The sequence below is a fragment of the Panthera tigris genome, chromosome B2 (assembly GCF_018350195.1).
Source record: "Panthera tigris isolate Pti1 chromosome B2, P.tigris_Pti1_mat1.1, whole genome shotgun sequence".
NCBI lineage: Eukaryota > Metazoa > Chordata > Mammalia > Carnivora > Felidae > Panthera > Panthera tigris.
The window spans coordinates 32,906,531-32,928,972 of record NC_056664.1 but is presented as its reverse complement, the minus strand read 5'-3'; the positions used below and the strand labels follow the sequence as shown (position 1 = coordinate 32,928,972).

The following is a 22,442-nucleotide window of genomic DNA, read 5'->3' as shown; positions in this document are numbered from 1 at the left end:
TGAAACAAGCATGTTGGCAAGAGAAAGGAAAAGGATTCTTTGGCACATAAATAGCAAAAATTAATTTCAAAGTATAACCTACCTAGGAGTCTCGCCTTTAAATTGGCTTCTATTGTTTTTATTACTAAATATCTCTAGAGAACTTTTAGAGCACTCATTTTAAAATTTTGTTCATTCTCTACAAACTTAATGAGCACCTAATTTTTAGTTTATTGTACAAATAACATGGCAATGGTAATAGGAAATAAGTTACAGCATTCCCCAGGCATTTCCAGAGATTTCTCCTTCCCTTATTATCTCTCCCCACTTCTGCCCCTAGAATAGACAGATAAAAAAAATATAAAAAGCAAAAGCTAAAAAGACACAGCCTGGCTCAAAAGCAAGGTGGACACCATATCCGCAGATCAGAAACAGTAGAAGTGCTGAATATCATGGAAGAGCTGCAGCCGGCCTGGCCTTGGGTGCTCAGACCCCTTGCAGTCGGGGCAGCCCAAGTTCCCAACGGAAAGGATACCAGGAGCTGAGACTTCCAGTTTGAAAAAAAATTTTTTATTTTTTAAAAGTTTTAAAAATTTTTTATTTTTATTTTATTTTTGAGAGAGAGAGAGAGAGAGAGAGACAGAGCGCAAGTAGAGGATGGGCAGAGAGAGAGGGAGACACAGAATCCAAAGCAGGTTCCAGGCTCCGAGCTGTCAGCACAGAGCCCGATGCAGGCCTCGAACTCACGGACCATGAGATCATGACCCGAGCTGAAGTTGGACGCTCAACCGACTGAGCCACCCAGGCGCCCCAGGAGCTGAGGCTTTTAGAAAGATGTGGGCCTGCGTAGAGAGGGGACACAGACCCAGTGCACACTACAAGATGGAGCCAAACCACCCCCTAATTCCATGACTCGCCTGTGGTATTCCCTGTGTCACCTTGGGGCAGGAGCCCTTAAACTGTCACTTTAAGACCAAGCTTTGGAGAGCTTGGTGAAAGCAGCCTCACAAGGAAGCTCTTCACTAATTGGAATATAAATTTACTTGAGATGAAGTGAATTTTATAGCATGGCCTGACAAGGAACTGAAATATGTTTAATTAATTCCAAATTAAAGAAAGAATAACTTCCATTTTAAAAGAACAAAAAAATCATGGAAACCAAGGCATACATAATGGAAACAGATACGTAAAGAACAGGTAGAAATGAGTAAAATCAAATGACTAGGGATGGGACAGTTCTAGTTTAGATTCAGTTGAAAAGAAAATTAAGTAATTGGAATAGACTGAAAAATTTACCTATGATGCATCAGAAAATCTTTTAAAAAATACCAGAGGGCCAGTGGAAGATACAGAGTGTATAAAGGCCTGCCACTGTGTAAAGTTGCCCCCTCCCTGTCACTGTTCTGTTCGTCACCTTGTCCTGCGCATCTCTGTCAATACCTGTCACTAGCAGAATCACCACATTTGTGTATTTGTTGATTTACTCTTCACCGAGTTTCTATACAGTATGCGCTCTGTTTGGGGCATACTGTATAAAGACAGCCAAGAATAAGTAAGATAAGGATCTTGCTCTCGTGGGTCTTATGTTCTAGCCTATTCATCACCATACCTCTGGCACATACACTGTTATCTGGCTCAAATTAGCATTCAGTGTATTTGTTAAGTGAATGGATTCATTAATGAAGTAATTAATCTCTCAAAATACCTTCTGTGTGCCTTCATGGCCTTGATTATCTGCTGTGTTTGGCCAGCTTTGCAGTGGGGAGAGAGACGGGGAGGAGAGGAGAGAAATCCTCCCTCCCCAGAGTACACCCTGCTCTTACCAGTCTGTGACACACAGGAAATACTGGTGACCTCCAGAGACCTGGAGTTCGCCTAACGTGTGTCCTCTTCAGAATGAGACCAGCAGTGTGAACAGTATTAATGTGTTAATTTTTCTTTTTCACTTTCCAGGCTGGAGTAAAAGGGACATTGGGAAGATTAGTTGGAATTTTTGAGGTAAGTCAGTTAAAATCTTTGGTGCAGTTGGTATCATATTAGTAACCATATTGTGTTATGCATGTGTGTGTGTATGTATACACACACACACACAATGTATATATATACATACACACATATACGCACACACACACACACACATATATATATATACATGCATGTATACATGTATATATACATACATATCTTTGTCTTAGTCCATTTGGGCTGCTATAACAAAACAGTGGCTTATAAACAATAGAAATTGATTCCTTACAGTTCTGGAGGTTAGGAAGTCCCAAGATCAAGGCACCAGCAGATTCAGTGTCTGGTGAGAACCACTTCCTGGTTCATAGTTACAGTTTTTCCTGCTATCCGAAAGTAGGGTGTTCGTATGCAACCTTTTGTAAGTTGAAGTGATAAGAAGTGAATAAGCAATTTATATGCAGACTTTTTTTTAGCATTTCCAGAACCAAAACAGTACCTCTCTCAGGCTTTTCTCATACCTCAGGACACATCTTGTTAACGGACGCGCAAAGTAAATCAAGATAAAGCACAGATGCTCACAGCCTCATTTCAAAGCCTTGGCGGCTTGATGAGGAAGTGCCGAGTGTCGCTCCCGGGGAAGGAGTTTGGGGGTGCCGCTCCCCACATTCCAGATGTGCACTGCTGCTCTCATGGCTCGCTGCAACATAAATGCTAAATGGTGGTTTTGCTTTTCACCTCTTTTTTATAAAAGCAAAACTCCTCTTCGGATTTCTTTCAGTTAGCAGAAACGGGTACTAATGTAGGTCTTCCGTAAAAGTGAAGCGTCATACCTAGAACTTTTGAAAAGCAGCACATTCCAGTAGCTGTCTCTCCACATGTTCTCACATGGCAAAAGAGGGAAGGTTGCTCGCTGGGGTCTCTATCATGGCACCAATCTCATTTGTGAGGGTCAGCGCTCCTCACCTAATCCCCTCCCAAAGGCCCTCTCCTAATGCTATCCCATTGGGAATTAGGATTTGAGCCTCTGAATTGTGGGGGGGCGTAAACATTCAGTCCGTTATAGTCTCAAACTAGCATAGATGCTGTTTTTGTTTCACTGACTTTTCAAAACAAAGCAGCACCAGCAGAGAATAACTAGCTTTCTTCTTTAAACTCCCATAGTCTCCTCCAAACAAATAGCATTATTTGTAAGTGCAGGCATACCTCAGAGATACTGCAGGTTCAGTTCTACACCACTGCAATAAAGCAAATATTGTGATAAAGCAGGGCAAATGTTTCTTTGTTTTTGGTCAGTGCATATAAAAGTTGTATTTACACAATACTGTAGTCTGTGAAGTGTATACATACACTTAGAGTACCTATGTTAACATATATACCTTTATTTAAAAATACTTTATTGCTGGGGCACCTGGGTAGCTCAGTCGGTTAAACGCCTGACTCTTAGTTTCAGCTCAGGTCATGATCTCACGGTTTGTGAGTTCGATCCCTGCATTAGGCTTTGTACTGGCAGCATGGAGCCTGCTTGGGATTCTCTCTCTCTCTGCCTCTCCCCCACCCACACGCACACGTGTGCTCTTTCTCTCTCTAAATAAATAAACTTCAAACCCTTTATTGCTAAAAAATGCTAACCATTGTGAGCTTTCATCAAGTTAAGTTATAATCTTTTTGCTGGTGGAGGGTCTTGCCTCCATGTTGATGGCTGCTGACTGATCCAGGGTCATGGTTGCTGAGAGTTGGGGTGGCTGTGGCAATGCCTTAAAATAAGTTTGCTGCATCGATCGACTCTTCCTTTCATGAACAATATCTGTGTAGCAGGCAATGCTCTTTGTTAGCATTTTACCCACAGTAGAACTTCTTTCAAAATTGGAGTCAGTCCTCTCAAACCCTGCCACTGCTTTATCAACTACATTTATGGAATACTCAATCTTCTGTTATCATTTCAACAGTCTTCATAGCATCTTCACCAGGGGTAGATTCCATCTCAAGAAATCACCTTCTTTGCTCATCCACGAGAAGCAACCCCTCATCTGTTAAAGTTTGATATGAGCTGGGCAGTCCTGGGTGGCTCAGTCAGTTAAGTGTCTGACTTCGGCTCAGGTCACAGTCTCGCGGTTCGTGAGTTCGAACCCCCCATCGGGCTGTGCACTAGTGGTGTGGAGCCTGCTTGGGATTCTCTCTGCCCCATCCCCACTTGCGCTCTCTCTCTCAAAATAAATAAATGGGACACCTGGGTGGTTCAGTCAGTTAAGCGTCCTACTTCGGCTCAGGTCATGATCTCACAGTTTGTGAGTTCCAGCCCCACGTCAGGCTCTCTGCTCACAGCTCCGAGCCTGGAGCCTGCTTTGGCTTCTGTGTCTCCCTCTCTCTCTGCCCCTCCCTGCTCTCACTCTGTCTCTGTCTCTGTCTCTCTCTGTCTCTCTCAAATTAATTAATTAATTAATTAAAAAATTAAAGAAATAAAGAAGATGTTTAAATAAATAAGTAAAGTTTTAAAAAAAAAATTTGATAATGAACTTGCAGCAGCTCAGTCCCGTCTTCAGACTCCACTTCTGATTCTAGTTCTCTTGCTGTGTCCACCATATCTTCAGTTATTTCCTCCACTGAAGTCTTGAACCCCTCAAAGTCCTTCACAAAGGTTGGAGTCAACTTCTTCCAAACTCCTGTTAATGTTGGTATTTTTACCTTTTTCCATGAATTACCAGTGTCCTCGAGGGCATCTAGAATGGTGAATCCTTTCCGGAAGGTTTCCGGTTTACTTTGGCCAGATCCATCAGAGGAATCACTATCTATGGCAGCTGTAGCCTTATGAAATGTATTTCTTAAATAGTAAGGCTTGAAAGTTGAAGTCGCTCCTTGACCCATAAGCTGTGGGATGGATGTTTTGTTAGGCCTGAAAACATTAATCTCAGTGTCCATCTCCATCAGAGCTCTTGGGTGACCAGGTGCCCTGTCGATGGCAGTAATATTTTGAAAGGAATCTTTTTTTTTTTCTGAGCAGGAGGTCTCAGCAGTGGGCTTAAAATATTCAGTAAACCATGTTGGAAACAGATGTGCTGTCATTCAGTCTTTGTTCCATTTATAGAGCACAGGCAGGGTAGATTTAGCAGAACTTTGAAGGGCCCTAGGATTTTTGGAATGGTCATTGACCATTGGCTTCAACTTTGAGTCACCAGCTGCCTCTAAACAGAGAGTCAGTCTGTCCTTTAAAGCTTTGAAGCCAGGCATTGACCTCTCTAACTATGAAAGTCCTAGGTAGCATCTTTTTCCAATAGAAGGTTGAAAATCTGTTGTTGAGTGTAGTCACCTTCATGATTGATTTTAGCCGGACCTTCTGGATAACTTGCTGCGGCTTCCACATCAGCACCTGCCGCTTCCCCTTGCGCTGCGGTAAGAGGGAGACGGCGTCTTTCCTTAAACTTCATCAACCAAGGCTTTCTTCTGCAGCGTCCCCACCTCTCTCAGCCTTCATAGAATCGAGAGTTAGGGCCTTGCTCTGGAATAGGCTTCGGCTTCCGGGAATGTTACGGCTTCTTTGATCTTCTATCCAGACCACTCCAACTTTCCCCATATCGACAATAAGGCTGTTTGGCTTTCTTGTCATGTGTGTGTTCACTGGAGTAACGCTTTTGATTTCCTTCAAGAACTTTTCCTTTGCGTTCACAAGTTGGCTAACTTGTATGAGTGGCCTAGCTTTCAGCCTTTTTTGGCTTTCCACATGCCTTCCTCACTGAGCTTAATCATTTCTAGCTTTTGATTTAAAGTGAGAGTAAGAGACACAATTCTTTCTCTCCCTTGAACATTTAGAGGCCACTGTGGGGTTATTGATTGGCCTAATCTTAATTTTGTTGTGTCTCAGCAAATAGGGAGACCCAAAGAGAGGGAGGATGACAGGGAGGGACAGGAATGGCCGGTCAGTGGAGCAGTCAGAGCACACACATTTGTCAGTTAAGTTCACTGTCTTACAGGAGTGTCGTTTGTGGCACCCAAAACAATTACAATAGTAACATCAAAAATTATTGATCACAGATCACCATAGCAAATATAATAATAATAAAAAGTCTGAAACACTGTGAGACTTACCAAAAGGATAGACACGAAGTGAGCAAGCACTGTTAGAAGAATGGCACCTATGGGCTTGCTCGATGCAGCGTTGCTGTAGACGTTCGAGTCGTAAAAAAGCAGTCGCTGTGAAGCACAATGAAAGAAGGTATGCCCGGATTACTTATCCCATCCCTACCTCTCTTCCTCTTCTCTCAGGGTGTGAGGAGGGCAGATAAGTGTAGAGAAGACAGGAGGAAAAAGAAGATCCGAGTCACTATCGCAGAGGTGGAAGAAACAAGGAAGTAGGCCGGGGTAGAGATTTGGAGGGAGGCGGAAGCAAGTGAGAAATCGGGAATAGAGATGAGCCAGGTTAGCAGAAGGGGAGATGCGTGACGTCAGAGCTCGCTAGCACTGATAGAACCCCCGCCACCCGCAGCCTCTTCTCCTTTTTGTGTTTCAGCGAGTTAAATTTACTTGGTGCCTTTTGCATGAGAGATCACAAACTTCATTCTCACAGCATTCCTGTGAGGTTGTACTGAGGGGAAGGGGAAAGAAAAAAGAGATTAAAGCCTCGGCTTTAGAAGCCCAGCCAAAGAGCACAACCTTAGATGCAAGTGTGGCCTGTTCTAAATAGGCCATCTGGCACCATTCCCTGTATGATTGATTGTAGGACAATTAAAAGTGAAAGGAATCCTTGTATCTGCGCTCTGGACATATGGCTAAGAGTGTGTTTCACTTAAGTAATCTCAGCTCTCTAAGGGAAAGCTGTTTCTCTGTCCTCTCTTTGCCCTTCAGAACCAGGAGAGGAAGCACAGAACGTATGTCTATGTGCTCGTTGTCACAGAAGTGCTGGAAGACTGGGAAGATTCAGTTAACATTGGTAAGTTGTCCCCAGATAGCCTCCAAAATGCTCCCCACAACGGGCCCTGGCCCACAGGTCATCACCCAGAGCCAGAAGCGAGCCTGATAAAAGAAATAATAGAAGGATACGTTTAATGACACAAACATGTCCATTTTGAACTTGTGAAAGTTAGTATTTTGAAGTGTTTAAAAGGAAGTTGAAGTTGGGTACGTGGTCCACAAATAGAAACATAGCACGTAAAAATAAGAAAAGACTGTTTCTAAAGTCGAATCGGACCCTCCTCAGCAGGTACCGACCCTTCTCCACAATGCTGGCCACGAAACCCCCGCTGAGAGCAGACCCTCGGTTGTTCCTTGTGATGATGCTTGTTCACATGGTTGGGGAAAGCTGTTGGTTTGGCAGGGTGAGCCTCTCCCTCCAGAGTCATTTAATAGACACGGAGTCGTGGGAGTAGTTTCCAGTGTTACTCCTATTACCCTTTGGGTGCCCCTGCCTTTCTCCTAAGGAGCCGTTTTCTTTGATCTCTCAAATCACTATTGGACGTGTATCTTTTGAACTAAAAACATGGTGATCCAATGGTTGGTTCATGGTTTAATCTTTTGCCTCTAAAGGAAAGTATATTCTAGAAAAGTGTAATATTAATTTAACAACATCTGTTATAACCGGCAAACGGATAAAATTCACTTGCTAGAACCTCTCCCTTTATTGTGTGTATGCGCTTTGCCACCATGGCCCTCACACTGCTGATCGGGGCATCTCACAGCCCTTCAGCTTTTAACGGCTTCGTATCTGGTAAGGATGCAGTATGCTTAAGTAAATACATTCAGTGGGGGGTTATTAAAAATAGACTCCTTGACAGCCAGTGCTAGGGCTTTAAAAGGAGACAGAGATGAGTGTGGTGTGGCCCTGTCCTCAGAGCACTCTGTCAGGCGGGAGTCACACACTTGTGAGAGGAATTTTCAAGGTACCATTGCTCTATTAATATCCAACAAGCCTTTCACCTTGTACTACTTCTGAGAACTGAAATAATGAAATAATCTAAAATATGGAGGCTAACTCTGCAAGCCTTCCTTCCAGTGAGCCTTTTCCAGGTGGAAATTGGGTCTTAAATGGACACCTCCGTGAAGGATAAGTGAGCTAAGGCACACTCATCTGATGGAATGTCACGCAGCTGTTAAACGCGGACTTACGAAAGCTAGCGTACCACGGGGAGGTGCTTATGAATTGGTGTTGGTGAGTGAGGAAAGCAGGGTACAGACCCATATACACATGACTTAGAGCTACTTTAAATAGGAATTTGAAATGAAAACAAAAACGAGGGACTGGCTTTGACCTACAGACTTGGCAGTGACAAAAGACAAGGTAGCAGTGCTGGCGGGGTGCGGTGAGAATGGCATCCCAGCACACACAGGCAGCCCTGGGGCTCAGGATGGTCTTTCTGGAAAGCAGTTTGGCATTACAGGTCACAAGGTCTTCGGAGCCCAAATGTTTTATTCATCTCAGTTCTAGGCATCTTCCCCTGGGAGGCTAAAAGAAAAAATAAACAGATAAAGTGTTTTTTTTTAATTGTAGCATGATTTATAACAACTGAAATCGCAGACTGTTGATGTCCAGTGATGGGGACGCGGTTGCGTGAACGACAGCACGTCCATGCTGGATGTTACGATGTAGTGCAGCCATTAAATGTCACGTTTGGCATAACCTAGAAGAGCGCTCCAGAAACGGCGTGAAGTAAAAAAAGAAGTGATAACAATACTGATCATAAGCAAGCTCTTAACAGCATGTGCTGTGCCAGGTCTTGTTCAGACGGCTTACATATTAATCCTCACAGCAGACTTGTGAGATAGGTGCACTGTCCCTACAGATGAGGAAAGTGGGGCACAGCTCAGTACCTAGTGCAGCCACTTATGCCCAACTGACAGTTCATGAGAGCCAGTGATGCGATGGGAGCCCAGCAGATTCGCTCCAGCAGCCATGTGTCCAACCACAGCACTCTTACTAGAGCTTCTCGGGATTCGGGGCATCTTAAAAGCACGATCCCGTTACAGCTGTCAAGCGCAGTGCCTTTTTCCAGTTCGATGAAGGAAAAGCAAAAGGCACTAAAATATTTAGAGTAGTCCTTTCTGGTTTATAATGTTAACGGGTAATTTCCATATTCTTCATACTTTCTTCCATTTTCCAATTTTAAGCAATCCTCTTTTACTGTGAGAGAAAAAATAAAGGATTTTAAAACACGAATTTGGGCGGGGGGCAGGGGGGTGGGGAGGTAAGATAACAGACCGAAAAGTTAATAGTGATGGTGTTCTTTTTTTAAAAATATTTTGTAATATGTTAGTACATAACTCTTAAACACAAATTTTAAATGAACATCTGATTGATTACAAGCAGCCATCCTAATAATTCTGGAAGCTGACGCTCATGTTGAGTTTTGCAGGAGGTGGGGATGCTGGCTGCACCTCGGGTGTGTACCTGCAGGCCGAGCAAGGCCCAGAGGCCCAGCAACACAGGAAGAGACCCCGAGCAGCGGCTCTCTCTGGAGGGCGCGGTGTACCGTTAGCCCCTCACTCTTCAGATGTCAGCATTGCACATGGTCTCTTTCCTGCATCTGACACCCGTAGTGTTGGAGGCATAGAAGCGGGCTTGCATTGTTCTTGTAAGAAAAGAGAGTAAGGAAAACTAGCTCTGTAATGCATCGTCTTAAAGTGTTGATAACCGTGGCTTTCCTGTTTTCATCTGCATTTTCTCCAGAGTTATAAGATCAGAAACTTTTTGTCGCTTCCCTTTTGTGCTGATTTTCTTTTTTCTCTCTCTCTGCCTCCACAGGAAGGAAGAGGGAATGGTTTAAAATAGAAGATGCCATAAAAGTGCTTCAGTATCACAAACCGGTGCAGGCATCGTATTTTGAAACGTTGAGGCAAGGCTACTCAGCCAACAACGGCACCCCGGTCGTGGCCACCACGTACTCGGTTTCTGCTCAGAGCTCGATGCCAGGCATCAGATGACTGAAGGCTTCGTGTAAGAGGAATGGAAATTGGAAACTAGACTGAAGTGCAGATCTCCCCTCCCCTGCTCTTTTCACCTCTCCTCACAGGCCTCCTCTTCAATAAGACATGATGGGCGGCAGAGAAAGGGTTTATTGATGATGTTGCTGTTTGGTGTTAAGTGATGGGCTTTTTCTTCTCTTTTTATGGAGGGGGGCGGGGGGATGGGCATGTAATTTGTAAGTACTTTGGTGCATGATCGGTCCCTCCCTTTTCACACCCCCACAATTGTCTAAGGAGACAAACAGCCTTCCCTCTGCCTTGGATTCTGAAGTGTTCCTGTTTGTCTCATCCCAGCCCTGGCCAGACATTTTTCTTTGATTTTTAATTTTTTTTTTTATTAAAAAGATACCAATATGAGATGACACCTTTCAAGAATTTGTCCTGTACTGCGCTGTTCAGTCCAGTAGGTTGGTCACTTCCACTGCAGGATACATTTATCTACACATTATATACTGGGCATATAATATGTAAATAAATGACTTTTAGAAGAGGAATTTAACCGTTTAATTTTTCAAGGTTTGGTCTTGTTTCTTAAAGTCGGGGTGTTTCTGGAATGGAGAGCCTCGGAGTTAATTTACCTTTTTGTTTTTGATGCTAGTGGCTAGGTAAGTTTCCCTGTCCGCTCCCCTTTCCCCAGTCACTGACTGTAGTTCTATAGGGTACGGAGAGTTTAGCTACCTTCCTAGTGCTCCCAGGACTCATGGCCTTCTCTTCTCAAAGCTGTGTTTCCATGCCAAGAAAGAAACAGGAAGAAACCTATTTTCTTTTTTATTACCGAGTCAGGAGCAAATGGCCTCAGCTCAGACCTGGAGAAACAATGATAGAAATTGAATTCCTCCCTACATGTTGACAATAGGGATTTGAACTGGATTCTTGGGATTACTCTCGCAAAAACTGGAGCATCGAGCTTTGTTTCTATCCTGCTGGTTGGAATTTTTTCCATAATGCTACTTATTGCCAACAGTGGCCTCTCTCCTTGTGCATACATGCCTTACACTATGCCGAACGGGATACTGTCCTTGTGCTGAAGCATCCAGCTGTACTTGGCAAGCGCCAGGGTTCGGTCCCGTCCCCATCCTGGGTAACCATGTTAAGTTCCTGAAAAGTAACACGGGAGGAAAATTCAGGTGTTGGCTTATCTTTGTGATGTTACAGCATTTGGAATTGCACCATGGAGCATGCACAGAAATATTAAATTTGTCTCCCACTGGGATGCAGAAGGTCCACCTTCTGCTGAGAAATCGTGTGGGAGAATGCTCCGTCATTTACTAGAACGGCTACATAACGCGTTGGCTCAGTGCAGCTGTCGCGTTGGTCTCTGATACAGGTTTCATGCTGGCTTCACTTGCCAGTTGTGTTGTTCGGTTGGGAGGTGAACAGAAAAGGGTCTTGAGATCGAGGGGTGGGCCTGGGAGTGGGGACACTGATCAATCCCTGGTGTAGGACAGGAGTTTGTTGCTGTCCTCTTAGTGGCATCTCCTTTGTCAAAACGTAGCCAAGATGTGAAATTGAAATCGTAGTTCTCTTTATTTAAAACTTCTAATAAATACTCAAACGTTGAAAAGTTTTGCTCTTCCCTCCCACTAAAAGAGATGTATGTATCCAGTAGGCCTGTGTCATTCAGTGTTCCACATTTTGGGGGACATCTTTCGGTGAGCTTTAAACTTTGCTGTCTGTTCTCAGTTTGCATCTTCTCCCAGTCTTGAGGCACCGATCCAACAAGTAGTGCCCACAGTTTCCTTAGGATGCTGTCCTACCTCTGGGATAGGGATGTCCCCAAGTAAGGGTCCCAGTGGATAGAAACAGTACCATGGGATTTGAGTCTAAATACCAACTCGCTGTTCACATGTCCTACTCAGAAACGAACATATTGCTGCTTGTTGCCTAATTGAGAGCATTGTAAGTTTCTGTCCAAAGAAATAAAGGAGAAAATGAATTAAATTCAACTAAGCACTGAGTGGAATCCAAAAACACATTCTTCCAACTAAATTCTACCTTTATGATATGGATTGAAAGTACTTCGCAGGAAAACAGTCAGTACCCCTGAAAAGGGAACTGCAGCGTTCATAGTGATTTGTGCATTTTTTTTTAATTGTCTAAGGATGCTTTTACTGGGCTGGTGTCACAACACGTTACCCTACCGGGTCCACTTGGGATTGATGTTGGCGTCTTTGGGTCAGGAAAGTGAACTGTGCCAAGAAGCATCTTTCAGTGACATGAATGGATCCTATTAATGCAGTTAACTGAGGAAATTGTGCTGATGCTTTCTTAACTGACAAAAAGAGGCTTTGTCCAACCAGAATTGTTGAAACTGGTGCTATTTTCTGTTGCACTGGGATTCTGATGAGCAGGGATTGGTGGTTTTTTCCTCCCTGGCACTGTTAACAACATGGCTGTCTTTCCTGGTGTGTGGTCATAGCCCTTTTGTGATAGATTACTTAGACCCCTGGGTGCAATAGCCTTTATACCTCCCCAGAGAAATCAAGGAGAAGCAAAAGGAAGCACAGAAATCCTACTTGCAGAATCTTTCTTTGACGCTGATTTGCCATGAATTCTACAAGTATTCACCTGATTCAGGCTTGACAGAAACCAGTTGTTGTGTACAGGGCAGGTTAATAAAGTCTCTTTCTCACAGTGAATTTGCATGTCCTAGATTCGGGTTATTACTGGGGCATCCATCACAGTCTGCCATGCTCAGGATAGAGAAAGATAGCATTGGATATTTTTAAATAAAACTTTGTTTTTAGTTTACAAATTTGCAGCCATTGGGGGAACATCAGTGAGGTTATGCCATCTTTTTGGACCAGGACTCTGTGTGTGTGTGTGTGTGTGTGTGTGTGTGTGTGTGTGTGTGTGTGTGTGTAAGAGAAAGGCTACCGGGAGTCAGCTGTATTAGATTTTTTTGTAGCCTCCCAGAATGGCGCAGCCCATGAAACAGAGGAGTCTTGATTTTCCCCATAGCAAACATAGCACGATGGAAAAGTTAACGAGTTGACCATGTTTTGTTTTTACAAGTGTCTGCGGCCCCATCTGCCCTGCGGGGAGAGGGTTCCCTCACTGCTGAGTCTGAGCTGAGGCCATCTGGTGGGATCAAAGAGTGTGGGACTATATCACCCGCCTTGAGGCTGCGGAAGGCCTAGGAGGTGGCTTCGCTGCAGGATTTCCGCCCTCTGCATCATGCTGAGTGGTGCTGTGGAGCTGTGAGGCACCTGAGGCTTTGCTTCTCGCAGCCTCTGGGGAGCAGAGTGGGTCACTGCCCTTCAGCAGCTTTTGCAGCAGTTTTGTAAACGTGTTGCTACCCCGTCAAGTTCCTTCTTGACAGATATTTTCAGTTTTGATGTTAGGAGTCAGTCTCTTAGACTTGCTTAAAAGAAAAAAAAAATCACCTCTTGTTTTGTAAAGAAAACAAAAGTTCCACACAGGGCTGCTGTTCCTCCTTCTTCCCCTTTTGCTTCTCTACATCCAGTGCTCCTTGGAGGCTCACCCTGAACCTTGTTAACCAGAGGAGTAATCGGTCTTCTGCCGGACCCGGCTGTGCATTTCACACGTTGTACTTGTCATTTTACGGGCTTGTCAGTTCCATCTAGTGAGTGCTGCATTAATGCCTTCGTTGGTTTCCCCAGCTGATCTTTTTTTAAAACTTAGCTTAGCCTGAGCCACGTTTTGTTTTTTTGTTTTTTTAGTTCACAAAGAGGATCTAACAACCACAGAGCGATTTTTACCACAACTGTGTGATTTGTAGTATTTCTGAAGTGTTCTCGAAGTCCATCCCAGTTGAGAGAAAATTTAAAGTTGGAAGAAATCCCTGGAGAAGTCTTCCCAGTGGGCTGTATTTCTGCTTTAAGAGACATGAGGATTAGTTAAAATTGCCAATTGAGCCTCATCCTGGTCCCATCTGCATTTCAGAAAATAATCCACATCTTTATAACAAATAGATGTGTTAACGCAAGCAGCTCTGGGGTGAGGAGATTATTCAGTGCTGATTACATAATGGGACAGCTCTTGTGGTTCTTATTATTGAAACTCTACAAGAGGTCAGGCCTGAAGCTATGCAGGTCATACTGCCGAGTTGAGGACAGTCACTTCTTCTGAGCCCTGCTGGGATGGAACCTACTTCCCCAAGGCTGTGGGAATCTTCCAGACTGTGCAGCTGTCCATGTCAGTGACCTCAGCCTTGCTCCATCCGGGCACCCATCTCGCTTAGAGTAGGTGGGGAAGCACCACAGGGTCAGCTTCTGTTCTCCAGGGTGAGCCTTGCAACAGAGACCTCACCATCCCGGAAGAGCTGTATTTTCCATGTCACTTTAGATGTCACCTAAACCGACGAGACATTCGAGATTTTCAGGTAGTAAATTGGGAAGCATTGGCTGCAATCCATAAAAGATAACTGTTGTCTGTATGTTAGGTGACTTGAGGTCACCACAGCCCCTGGGAACCTAGAGATGTGAGGCAGACTCTCCTTTGGAAGCCAGCGTCCTTCTTCTGCCTCTAAAAGGGCAGTTTCACATTTTGACCACATTTTTGCATTAGCTGATAACCCTTCAGGGATGTGAGAAGCCTAATCAGAACATCGGAGGAAACGATACCTCTCACCTTCAGATTGATCAAATGATTTGTCCTCCTAGTCCCCTTAAAAATTAATAAATAAGAGAAAGAATGCCGTTTGGTGTTGGTTTGGACACACTCCTTGAGCTGAGGCCAGTAGTCACGTGATTTTGTGAGTCTGCCAATAGGAAGCCTTCTAAGCAAAAGAGGCATGTGTCTCCCCTAAGGCTTTGTTTATAGTGATGATTTGGCGAGCTAAAAAAGGCGATTGTCCACTTGGAGGGGAGCTCGGAGGGAGGGAAGCCGGAGGGAAGCCGTTCACTCTGAATTCACACCAGGAGGGATTTTGCTGGAGAAGAAAGTGCCTCTGGCCAAAAAAGTAAGATTAAGATCTGAAAGGTGGACAGGCATTGCTTCTGTTCCTTGGCATTCGGCTAATAATTAACTCTGGGTTTCCTTTGGTTTACATTCTCAGTTCTTAACCCCAAACAGGGGCCCCTAGAACACCAAAAACCGCTGGAGATAGCCTTTAAAAGATACAAAAACAGCAGCATTGCCATATTCCAGGTTCATCACCATTTCCATATGCTCCGCATCCTTCCGTATGCACTGCAGCCCGGCCAGATATGGAGACCGCGTCATCACTGAGTTGAGAAACAAATTCTGGGTCTGGAACAATCACCTGCCAAATTGCTTACCGTCTGTGGAAGTTGTCTGTGGGGGTGTACCTTTCACAGAACATTTCAGCAGTATAGTGAAATTGCTCTGGGCTTGACGTCCCAGTCAGGCATTTGGGTCAAAATTGTAAGTCTTTAGGCCTCCTTAGGAAAAAGGAAAGATGCCTACGGCCCAGTGCTGGGCCTTGAGACTGTACCCCCCTCTCCCTAGGGTGGGGCAAAGTGGCACCTCCAGGAAATCATTTTTCCAGTGAGATTGTCCATAAATCCCGACGGGACTTATGAACCATAATCCCAGTGTGAACCTGTCGTAGCACTCTGATGCTCCACTGAAAATGGTATGCTAGAGCGGCTCACAGATCCTTACAGCTGCTTTCACCTCTTTGTGGTCCCATTGCGGGGAAGAAAAGCTTTTCAGGGTTAAACCTTGGTCTTTAACCTCTGGTTTGTTGTGGAGAAAATGTGTCACTGACACAGGATCTGAAGAAGACCTCTCGTTTTGGTTACTCGAGTCCAGCAGCATGACGATATGCCGCACGCCAGGGAAGGTAGAGGCCGATTGCCAAGACACCCAGACCCCAGAATGGTCCATTCCACAGCGAGCCTCCATAGGGAACGGGTCTGAAGTTAGGTCTTGGAGAACTTTCAGAGCGCTGAGGTGAAGGAAGGACTCCGAGGGCCTTTGCTCAGCAAGGAGGCAGCTTGTGCTCATCCCCAGAACATGAAGGAGCTTCGAAGGGAATGGCAGGCATCTGGGCCACAGCCTGCAGACACGAACCTTCCCTTCTGCCGCTTCCCACATGGCTGTGCGCTTTTTGCTCTGAATCCAGGGGCAATCTCCTCTCCAAAATCGAATTTGCTTCCGTTTTGGTTAACCTCTGAGAACCTCACTCACCCTTTCACTCCCACCTGTGGATGGACGTAGATGTGTCGCTCGGGGCCCGGATGCGTAAGTGAGCATAGCCCAGCAGCACAGTGTTGTATTTAGTAGTTAGAAAAACAGCTGGTCCACTCTGTTATAAAAGAAATACGGTATGTGGTGCAGTTTTGTAAATATCAGGTCCGTTTTATTGCTTCATGGTCTGAAAGCTTTCTGCCGGGTTTGTAATCAAGGAAAAGGCAGATGGCTAGAATAAGTAAAACTTAGTTAATACCTCTGTCTTAAGAAAGATAGCTGCCAGTTTGCCATGTGCGTAAGGAAGTCAGGAGCACTTGAGGATGTGGGGGGCTGTTGTGAAAGGAAAGCAGGTGGCTGTGGCCTGCCCACGTGTGTCAGAGAGAGAGAGGACGTGGAAGCCCGTTGGTAGCATCTTTAGATTTGCTCTGGCCGGCCCAGCCTTTACTTCGTGGATCTTGTCTCCCATCCTGTCCAACGACCTTGCTAGGGAATGGGCATCGAGGCCCCAGCTCTGTTTGCCCGGCTACAGGGTGTGGCCTCCAAACGGTATGAGGTTTCTTGAAGGGGCTTCCTCACTACGATTCCCTCCACGTCACTCATCTACCGTCAGCATCAAAAAGGTTAAACTCCCCGGGACCATGCCAGTTGTAAAACAGGTGAACTAAATGTGCTTTTTTTTCCCCTTTCGCAAGTGTGTTGTCCAGATGCAGTCCCCCTTTGGCCAAGTTCAGCAGGAATTTCCAGGGAACCCCTTCAATTGAGGCAAGCAGCCAAGATGTTTTGAGTTTTTTCCCCAAAGGACAAAGTCTTTTGTCCCTTCCCCCTAGTGCTCATACAGTGTAGCTGAATCTTAAAAGGTCAAGTCTAGTAATAGCTCCCTCCAGAACTGAGACGAGAGCGAGGGGCCCATGCCCCTGGGGACCAGTCCCCCGGGGGACCCCACATGCTCGAACTAGACTGTTCTGATCCCACCACGAGTCTGCTGCTCTCCCCTTCCATCAGGGCCACCCAGAAGAGCGGACAACTTCACCTTCCCATCATTAGGTCACCTAGCCCGCCGGTGACCATTCTGGAGGGAGAGTGTGTGTATCACCTGCCTCGGCGGTGTGCCTCCTGTTTGTAGAAAGGGTAGAAAGTGGAACATCCAGTGGGCCAAGCACTGCCATCCTTGGAGAGGCTGGCAGAAATGACCCCAGCGAGCTCAGCACAACTGAGGAAACCAAGGAACGGCACTTATATGGGAGGAGGGGTTGGTTATGGTCCTTTTACCTCTTGGGACCTGATGGTGCAGTATGGAAACTGGATTGGGAACCCTGTGACCCTTCCCCCCAATGCAAATGCACCCCAGGACTTGGGAGCTTCCAACCCATGGGTGCACGGTCTTGTTTTCCATTTCTTGTTTCCAAAACAATCTTGCTTGGTATTGCATGGAAAGTCCCATTTTCCTTCCTTCCTCCTTGGGGCCACCTGCCCAGACCTGGCCCCTTCCCCAGTATCGTCCTAGCACTCGCAAGCAAGACCCGCGCGGTGCCCGGAGGCGTTGAGGGGAGTGGAATTTGGTCCGGAGAAGGCGGCAGATACCTGAATATTCTGGCTTCCTCTTCTCAGGGAGGGTGTTTTTAGGCTTCCTTCACACCCCTCCTGTGGGTGCCATCGGGTTGTGGAGGAAGGGCTGAAGAGAAAGGGAGCTGTGTCCAGCCAGCCCAGGTTTGTGTCCGAGACAGGTACACAGATGTGAGTCCCACTCTCCCCCTTTACTGGCAGGCCCGTCATATGTAACCTTTCACCTTTACTAAAGTGTCTGTTTCTGCCGTGCCAGCAACAGAGGACAGACAGACCCTTCCCTATAGTCTGGATAGAGCTTTGGTACTTGCCCTAAAGTTTCACCGTCCCCACATCCCACTCCTTTTTGTAAAAACGATGCTTAAGCCTGTGAGCGTGCTGTTCCTTTCTATGTGTTAATCAGTTTCCTTCCATTTGAGCTGTGTGGGAGGGAAGGGCATTGGAATTGTAGGTTGTAATCTTGTGCCAACCAATAAAAACCAGTATTTCACACACATCCCTGCTCAGTGTCTGGTCTCTTCTTTCTCGAGGTTTTCCTCGAGACACCAGTCTTCTTTGGGTTCCACCCCCGCTCTCTGCTGCGGTCTTGAGAGTCAGAGGTGGCCCTGTTCGAGGGAGAAGCGAATTGGGAGAAGCCCATGGCAGGCAGCGAGACTCGGTGCTTGGGTTCCGCCAGCCCTGCTGCGAGGTGCCCAGGGAGACTCGGGTGACCTGCCCCCCCATCCCAGTGGGGCTTTCCTTCCTTAGGAGCCCAAAGGGGTACGGAAGAGAGGCGAGCCACATCTAGGACAATACGAGAGTACGGCAAGAAGTTGCTCTCCTGTGTGGGACCAGGAGTTGGCTGCGGGAGAGTCAGGAAGCCTTTATTTCAAGGACCTTGTCTCCCGTCCTCTCCGGCGATTTGGGGAGGGCTGGAGAGGACGGGATGGGCTAAAGGGCTGGAGCCGCGTTCGGAAGAGGTGTAGCGGCAGGACTTGCGGGCAGAGGAGAGCAGGCAGAAGCCATCGGTGGGAGAGCCACGCTGAGTAACCTGGGAGACCAACAGAGAACATTTTGGGCTGTCATGAAAAACAAAGCATGATGAGGCCAAATTACGAAAGACCAGGAAAGCCCGGCCAAGGAGTTTGGCTTGGTCCACGTAAAGCATTCCTGAACAAGATAGTCCCGTAATGTCGCCCGTGTTTGAGGAGGAGGCAGCAGGAGAGGTTGGAGAGGAGTGGTTTGGAAGCTTGTGCTGCCCAGTCCATGAGGTGATCCAGACTCAGGGAGTGAATGAACCTCGGGATGAAGAGAGGGATATAGAAGCAAGAATAAAGAGCATGTCACGATCAGATAAACATGTCCATCCGCTGAGGCGGGCCGGCCTTCCTGGAATTCTGGTGGCATCACCACTAGCCAAGTTTCGTAAGCGAACAAACCTGATGTGGTCCGTGTACCCAGAGAGTCACTACCAGGCTGAGACTCACACGGAGACCTAACTCACAATGGACTGAGGTGGATGTGCCGGGACGACAGTTGGCTCTTGTATATGATGATAAATGTCAAACCAAGTTAACCTGGTTAGTGCAGTGGCTATCTGTGTGGGTAGCCAAAAATAGGCAGGAAGTTGGTTACGGAACAATAATAACCCGATGACTTCATTCCACCAAGGGCAAATGCCCTATCAGTTGGCCAGGGCACCCTGGGCCCCTAAACTCTGATTCCGCAGCCCTCCTTTGTCCGTCCTGTGATGATCACCCCTCCTTTATCAAAGGATTCCTTCTTTTGCCAGATTGAGTGTGCACAACGAGGCTGTGAGCTTATAAACACTAACACAAGGGATGTGCTATGCTTAACGAAACTACCAGATGGCAATCTCTAATTGGGATCTGGGGTCCCCAGAACTCTCCACTCTCCCGTGTCCGACTGTGACAGGCCATTACGCAGGTGGCCCATCACCATCACATTTACTACATGTTGATTGTTCTTCACCCTCGGAGGATAGATGCAAACTAGGATTATTTTGCTGCAGCCCGGTGTTTCTATAGCCTGTAGGACAAGAGAGAGGTCTGTAGGGTCCCCAAAACTTTGTGCACGGGTGAGGGGAGGAAATGAGCTCAAAGGACACCAGTGCAGCTCTGACCATCCAAGCCAGACTTAGGTTGGCACAATTCTCGCCCATCCCTCAGGCAGGCTGGCTCCCATCCTCTCCAGAGACCTGATAATCGTACCCAAGAAAGCCTGGCGTTGTAAACCATGATCTTGTTTGCTTACTGGTTTCAGTCACATTTGGGGTGTGAAAGGTTTATTTTACCTCCTCGGTCTTGTGACACCCAACGAACAGCCTCTGAGGATGCAGCCACGTGGCTCCATGTTCTGTGTCCTGAATACCAGCAACGTGCTAACCCCAGGACACACAGTCCTCACAGAGGCACCTGCTTGGGTGACAGATGGCATGAAATCGGAGAGATGACAGCCTGGGGAGGTAAGCCATTAGGGGTGGGGTGAGAGGGGACGGTGGAGAGAGCTCAAGCAGGAGGACCATAGGGTGGAAAAGAGGAAGGGACCGGGCGCCCGGGTGGCTCAGTCGGTTGCGTATCCAACTTGGGCTCAGGTCACGATCTCACAGCTCGTGGGTTTGAGCCCCGTGTCGGGCTCTGTGCTGACAGCTCAGAGCCTGGAGCCTGTTTCGGATTCTGTGTCTCCCTCTCTCTCTGCCCCTCCCTTGCTCTTGGTCTCTCTGTCAAAAATAAATAAACAACAGGGGCGCCTGGGTGGCTCAGTCGGTTGAGCGACCGACTTCAGCTCAGGTCACGATCTCAGGGTTTGTGAGTTCGAGCCCCGCATCGGGCTCTGTGCTGACAGCTCAGAGCCTGGAACCTGCTTCCGATTCTGTGTCTCCCTCTCTCTCTGCCCCTCCCCCACTCATGCTCTGTCTCTGTCTCAGAAATAAATAAACATTAAAAAAATTTTTTTTAAATAAATAAAATTTTTTTTAAGAAAAGAGGGAGTCGGAAAAGGGAGGAAAGACACGTCGAAAGGCTGCCTGCTGTAATAGAAGAGTGAGTGTTGCAATTAGACCAGGGTTCAGGTCTCAGCTGCTGACAGGCTCTGTGATCTTGGACAAGTTACCATCCCTGTTCCCTCCTATTCGGTGGGAGAGAAGTCTCTTTTTGGTGATTGTTGTGAGCCTTCAATAGGTGAAGGAATGTGTGGACGGGGCACCTGGGAGGCTCTGTGAGTTAAGTGTCCGACTTCAGCTCAGGTCGTGATCTCGTGGTTCACGAGTTCAAGCCCCGCATCGGGCTCCGTGCCGGCTGCTCCGGATTCTGTGTCTCCCTCTCTCTCTGCCCCTCCCCCGCTCACTCTGTCTCTCTCGCAAAATAAAGTAAAATAAAATAAAAGACATTAAAAAAATAAACAGTAAAAGTAAAGGAATGTGTGCAACGTCCAAGTTGGTGGGTGATCATCCAATGGTAGCCGTGAGTGGACACCTGTTTGGGAATCGCCAAGGGCCGTGCCAAGGTCACTGAGTCACAGCACGTAGAGATCATCACAACGCAGGGGAGTGACGAGTGCAATAAAAAGAAGGCTGAGGGAGGGACTGAGGAGCCGCCGTCTGGGATTCAGAGGGCTGAAGGAATTCTCAGCTGAGGGGACAGCGTGTGCAAGGGGAGGCCACGGCACCGTGCTCGTGTAACGGCAAGTTGGCTGGAACACGATATCGACAGTGAGCCGGGAGGAGAGAGAGAGACGGGAGGTGCCGCGGGAAAGGTCAGCTGGGGTCAGGTGGCTTGGCAGGCCGTTTGAACTTTACTCCGCATGACTGGGAAGCCAACAAAGGTTTTAAAACAGAGCAGTGACTGCATCGGGACGGGCATCTGAGGAAGATGATACCAGCATCTGCCGAGCGGTCCCGGTGTTCCGGGCCCTATGGCCCCGCAGTGTGTTCACGGCTCTGCATTCACATTTCGGCTCTGCATTCCCGCGACGCGTAGGACCTGTATCATCGCCACTGGGTGGTAAAGGCTTAGGGAAGCAGACTGCTTTTGAAAGGAATTGGACCAACTCATTCGAAAAAATCGTAGGGTAAAGTGCCAAGGACGCCTAACGATAATTGTGAAAAACAAGGGAGAATACCGGGCTACGAGGAAGTCCTGTGTTCTGTCTGTAGTAAGACTTAATATCGGGGGGCGGGGGGGGGGGGGGGCGCCCGCCCGGCTCAGCCTGTAGAGCACGCGACTCTTGATCCCCGGGGCCGTGAGTTCGAGCCCCACGTTGAGGGTAAAGATGACTTAAATAACAAACCTTAAAAAAAGGGAATCAGATACCATTAAAAAAAAGATTTCGGGGGCGCCTGGGTGACTCAGTCGGTCGCGCGTCCAACTTCAGCTCAGGTCATGATCTCGTGGTTCCCAAGTTCAAGCCCCGCATCGGGCTCTGGGCTGACAGCTCGGAGCCCGGAGCCTGCTTCGGATTCTGTGTCTCCCTCTCTCTCTGCCCCTCCCCCACTCATGTTTTGCCCCCTCTCTCTCCCCCTTCCTCTCTCTCTCTCTCTCAAAAATAAATATGTATTAAAAAATTTAAAAAAAAAAAAAAGATTTCCTATAGGGGCAACCTGAGAGACTTAGTTAAGTGTCCAACTCTTGATTTTGTCTCAGGTCATGATCTCATGGTTCGGGAGATCAAGCCCCGCATCAGGCTTTGCACAGACATGGAGGAACCTGCTTGGGATTCTCTCTCTCTCTCTCTCTCTCTCTCTCTTTCTCTCTCTCTCTCCCCCACTTGTTCTCTCTGTCTCAAAATAAATAAACTTTAAAGAAAAGAAAATTTCATATAAAGATATAGTAACTAAAACTAAAACAGTGGGATAGAGAAATAAATGAGAC

At 46.8% G+C, this 22,442-nt stretch overlaps 1 protein-coding gene across 2 annotated transcripts in view; it reads left to right on the top strand.

Annotated features, from left to right (window-relative positions):
• The window catches only part of LOC102971995 (diphosphoinositol polyphosphate phosphohydrolase 1), a 131,836-nt gene extending 113,766 nt beyond the window's left edge, over window positions 1-18,070 (top strand). For both annotated transcript variants that reach the window (XM_042986150.1, XM_042986151.1), the window contains exons 3-5: window positions 1,933-1,977; window positions 6,781-6,865; window positions 9,671-18,070. In XM_042986150.1, coding sequence (XP_042842084.1) covers window positions 1,933-1,977; window positions 6,781-6,865; window positions 9,671-9,849 — 309 coding nt within the window. In that variant the 3' untranslated portion in view covers window positions 9,850-18,070. The remainder of the gene's footprint in view (window positions 1-1,932; window positions 1,978-6,780; window positions 6,866-9,670) is intronic.
• The last annotated feature ends 4,372 nt before the right edge of the window (window positions 18,071-22,442 follow it).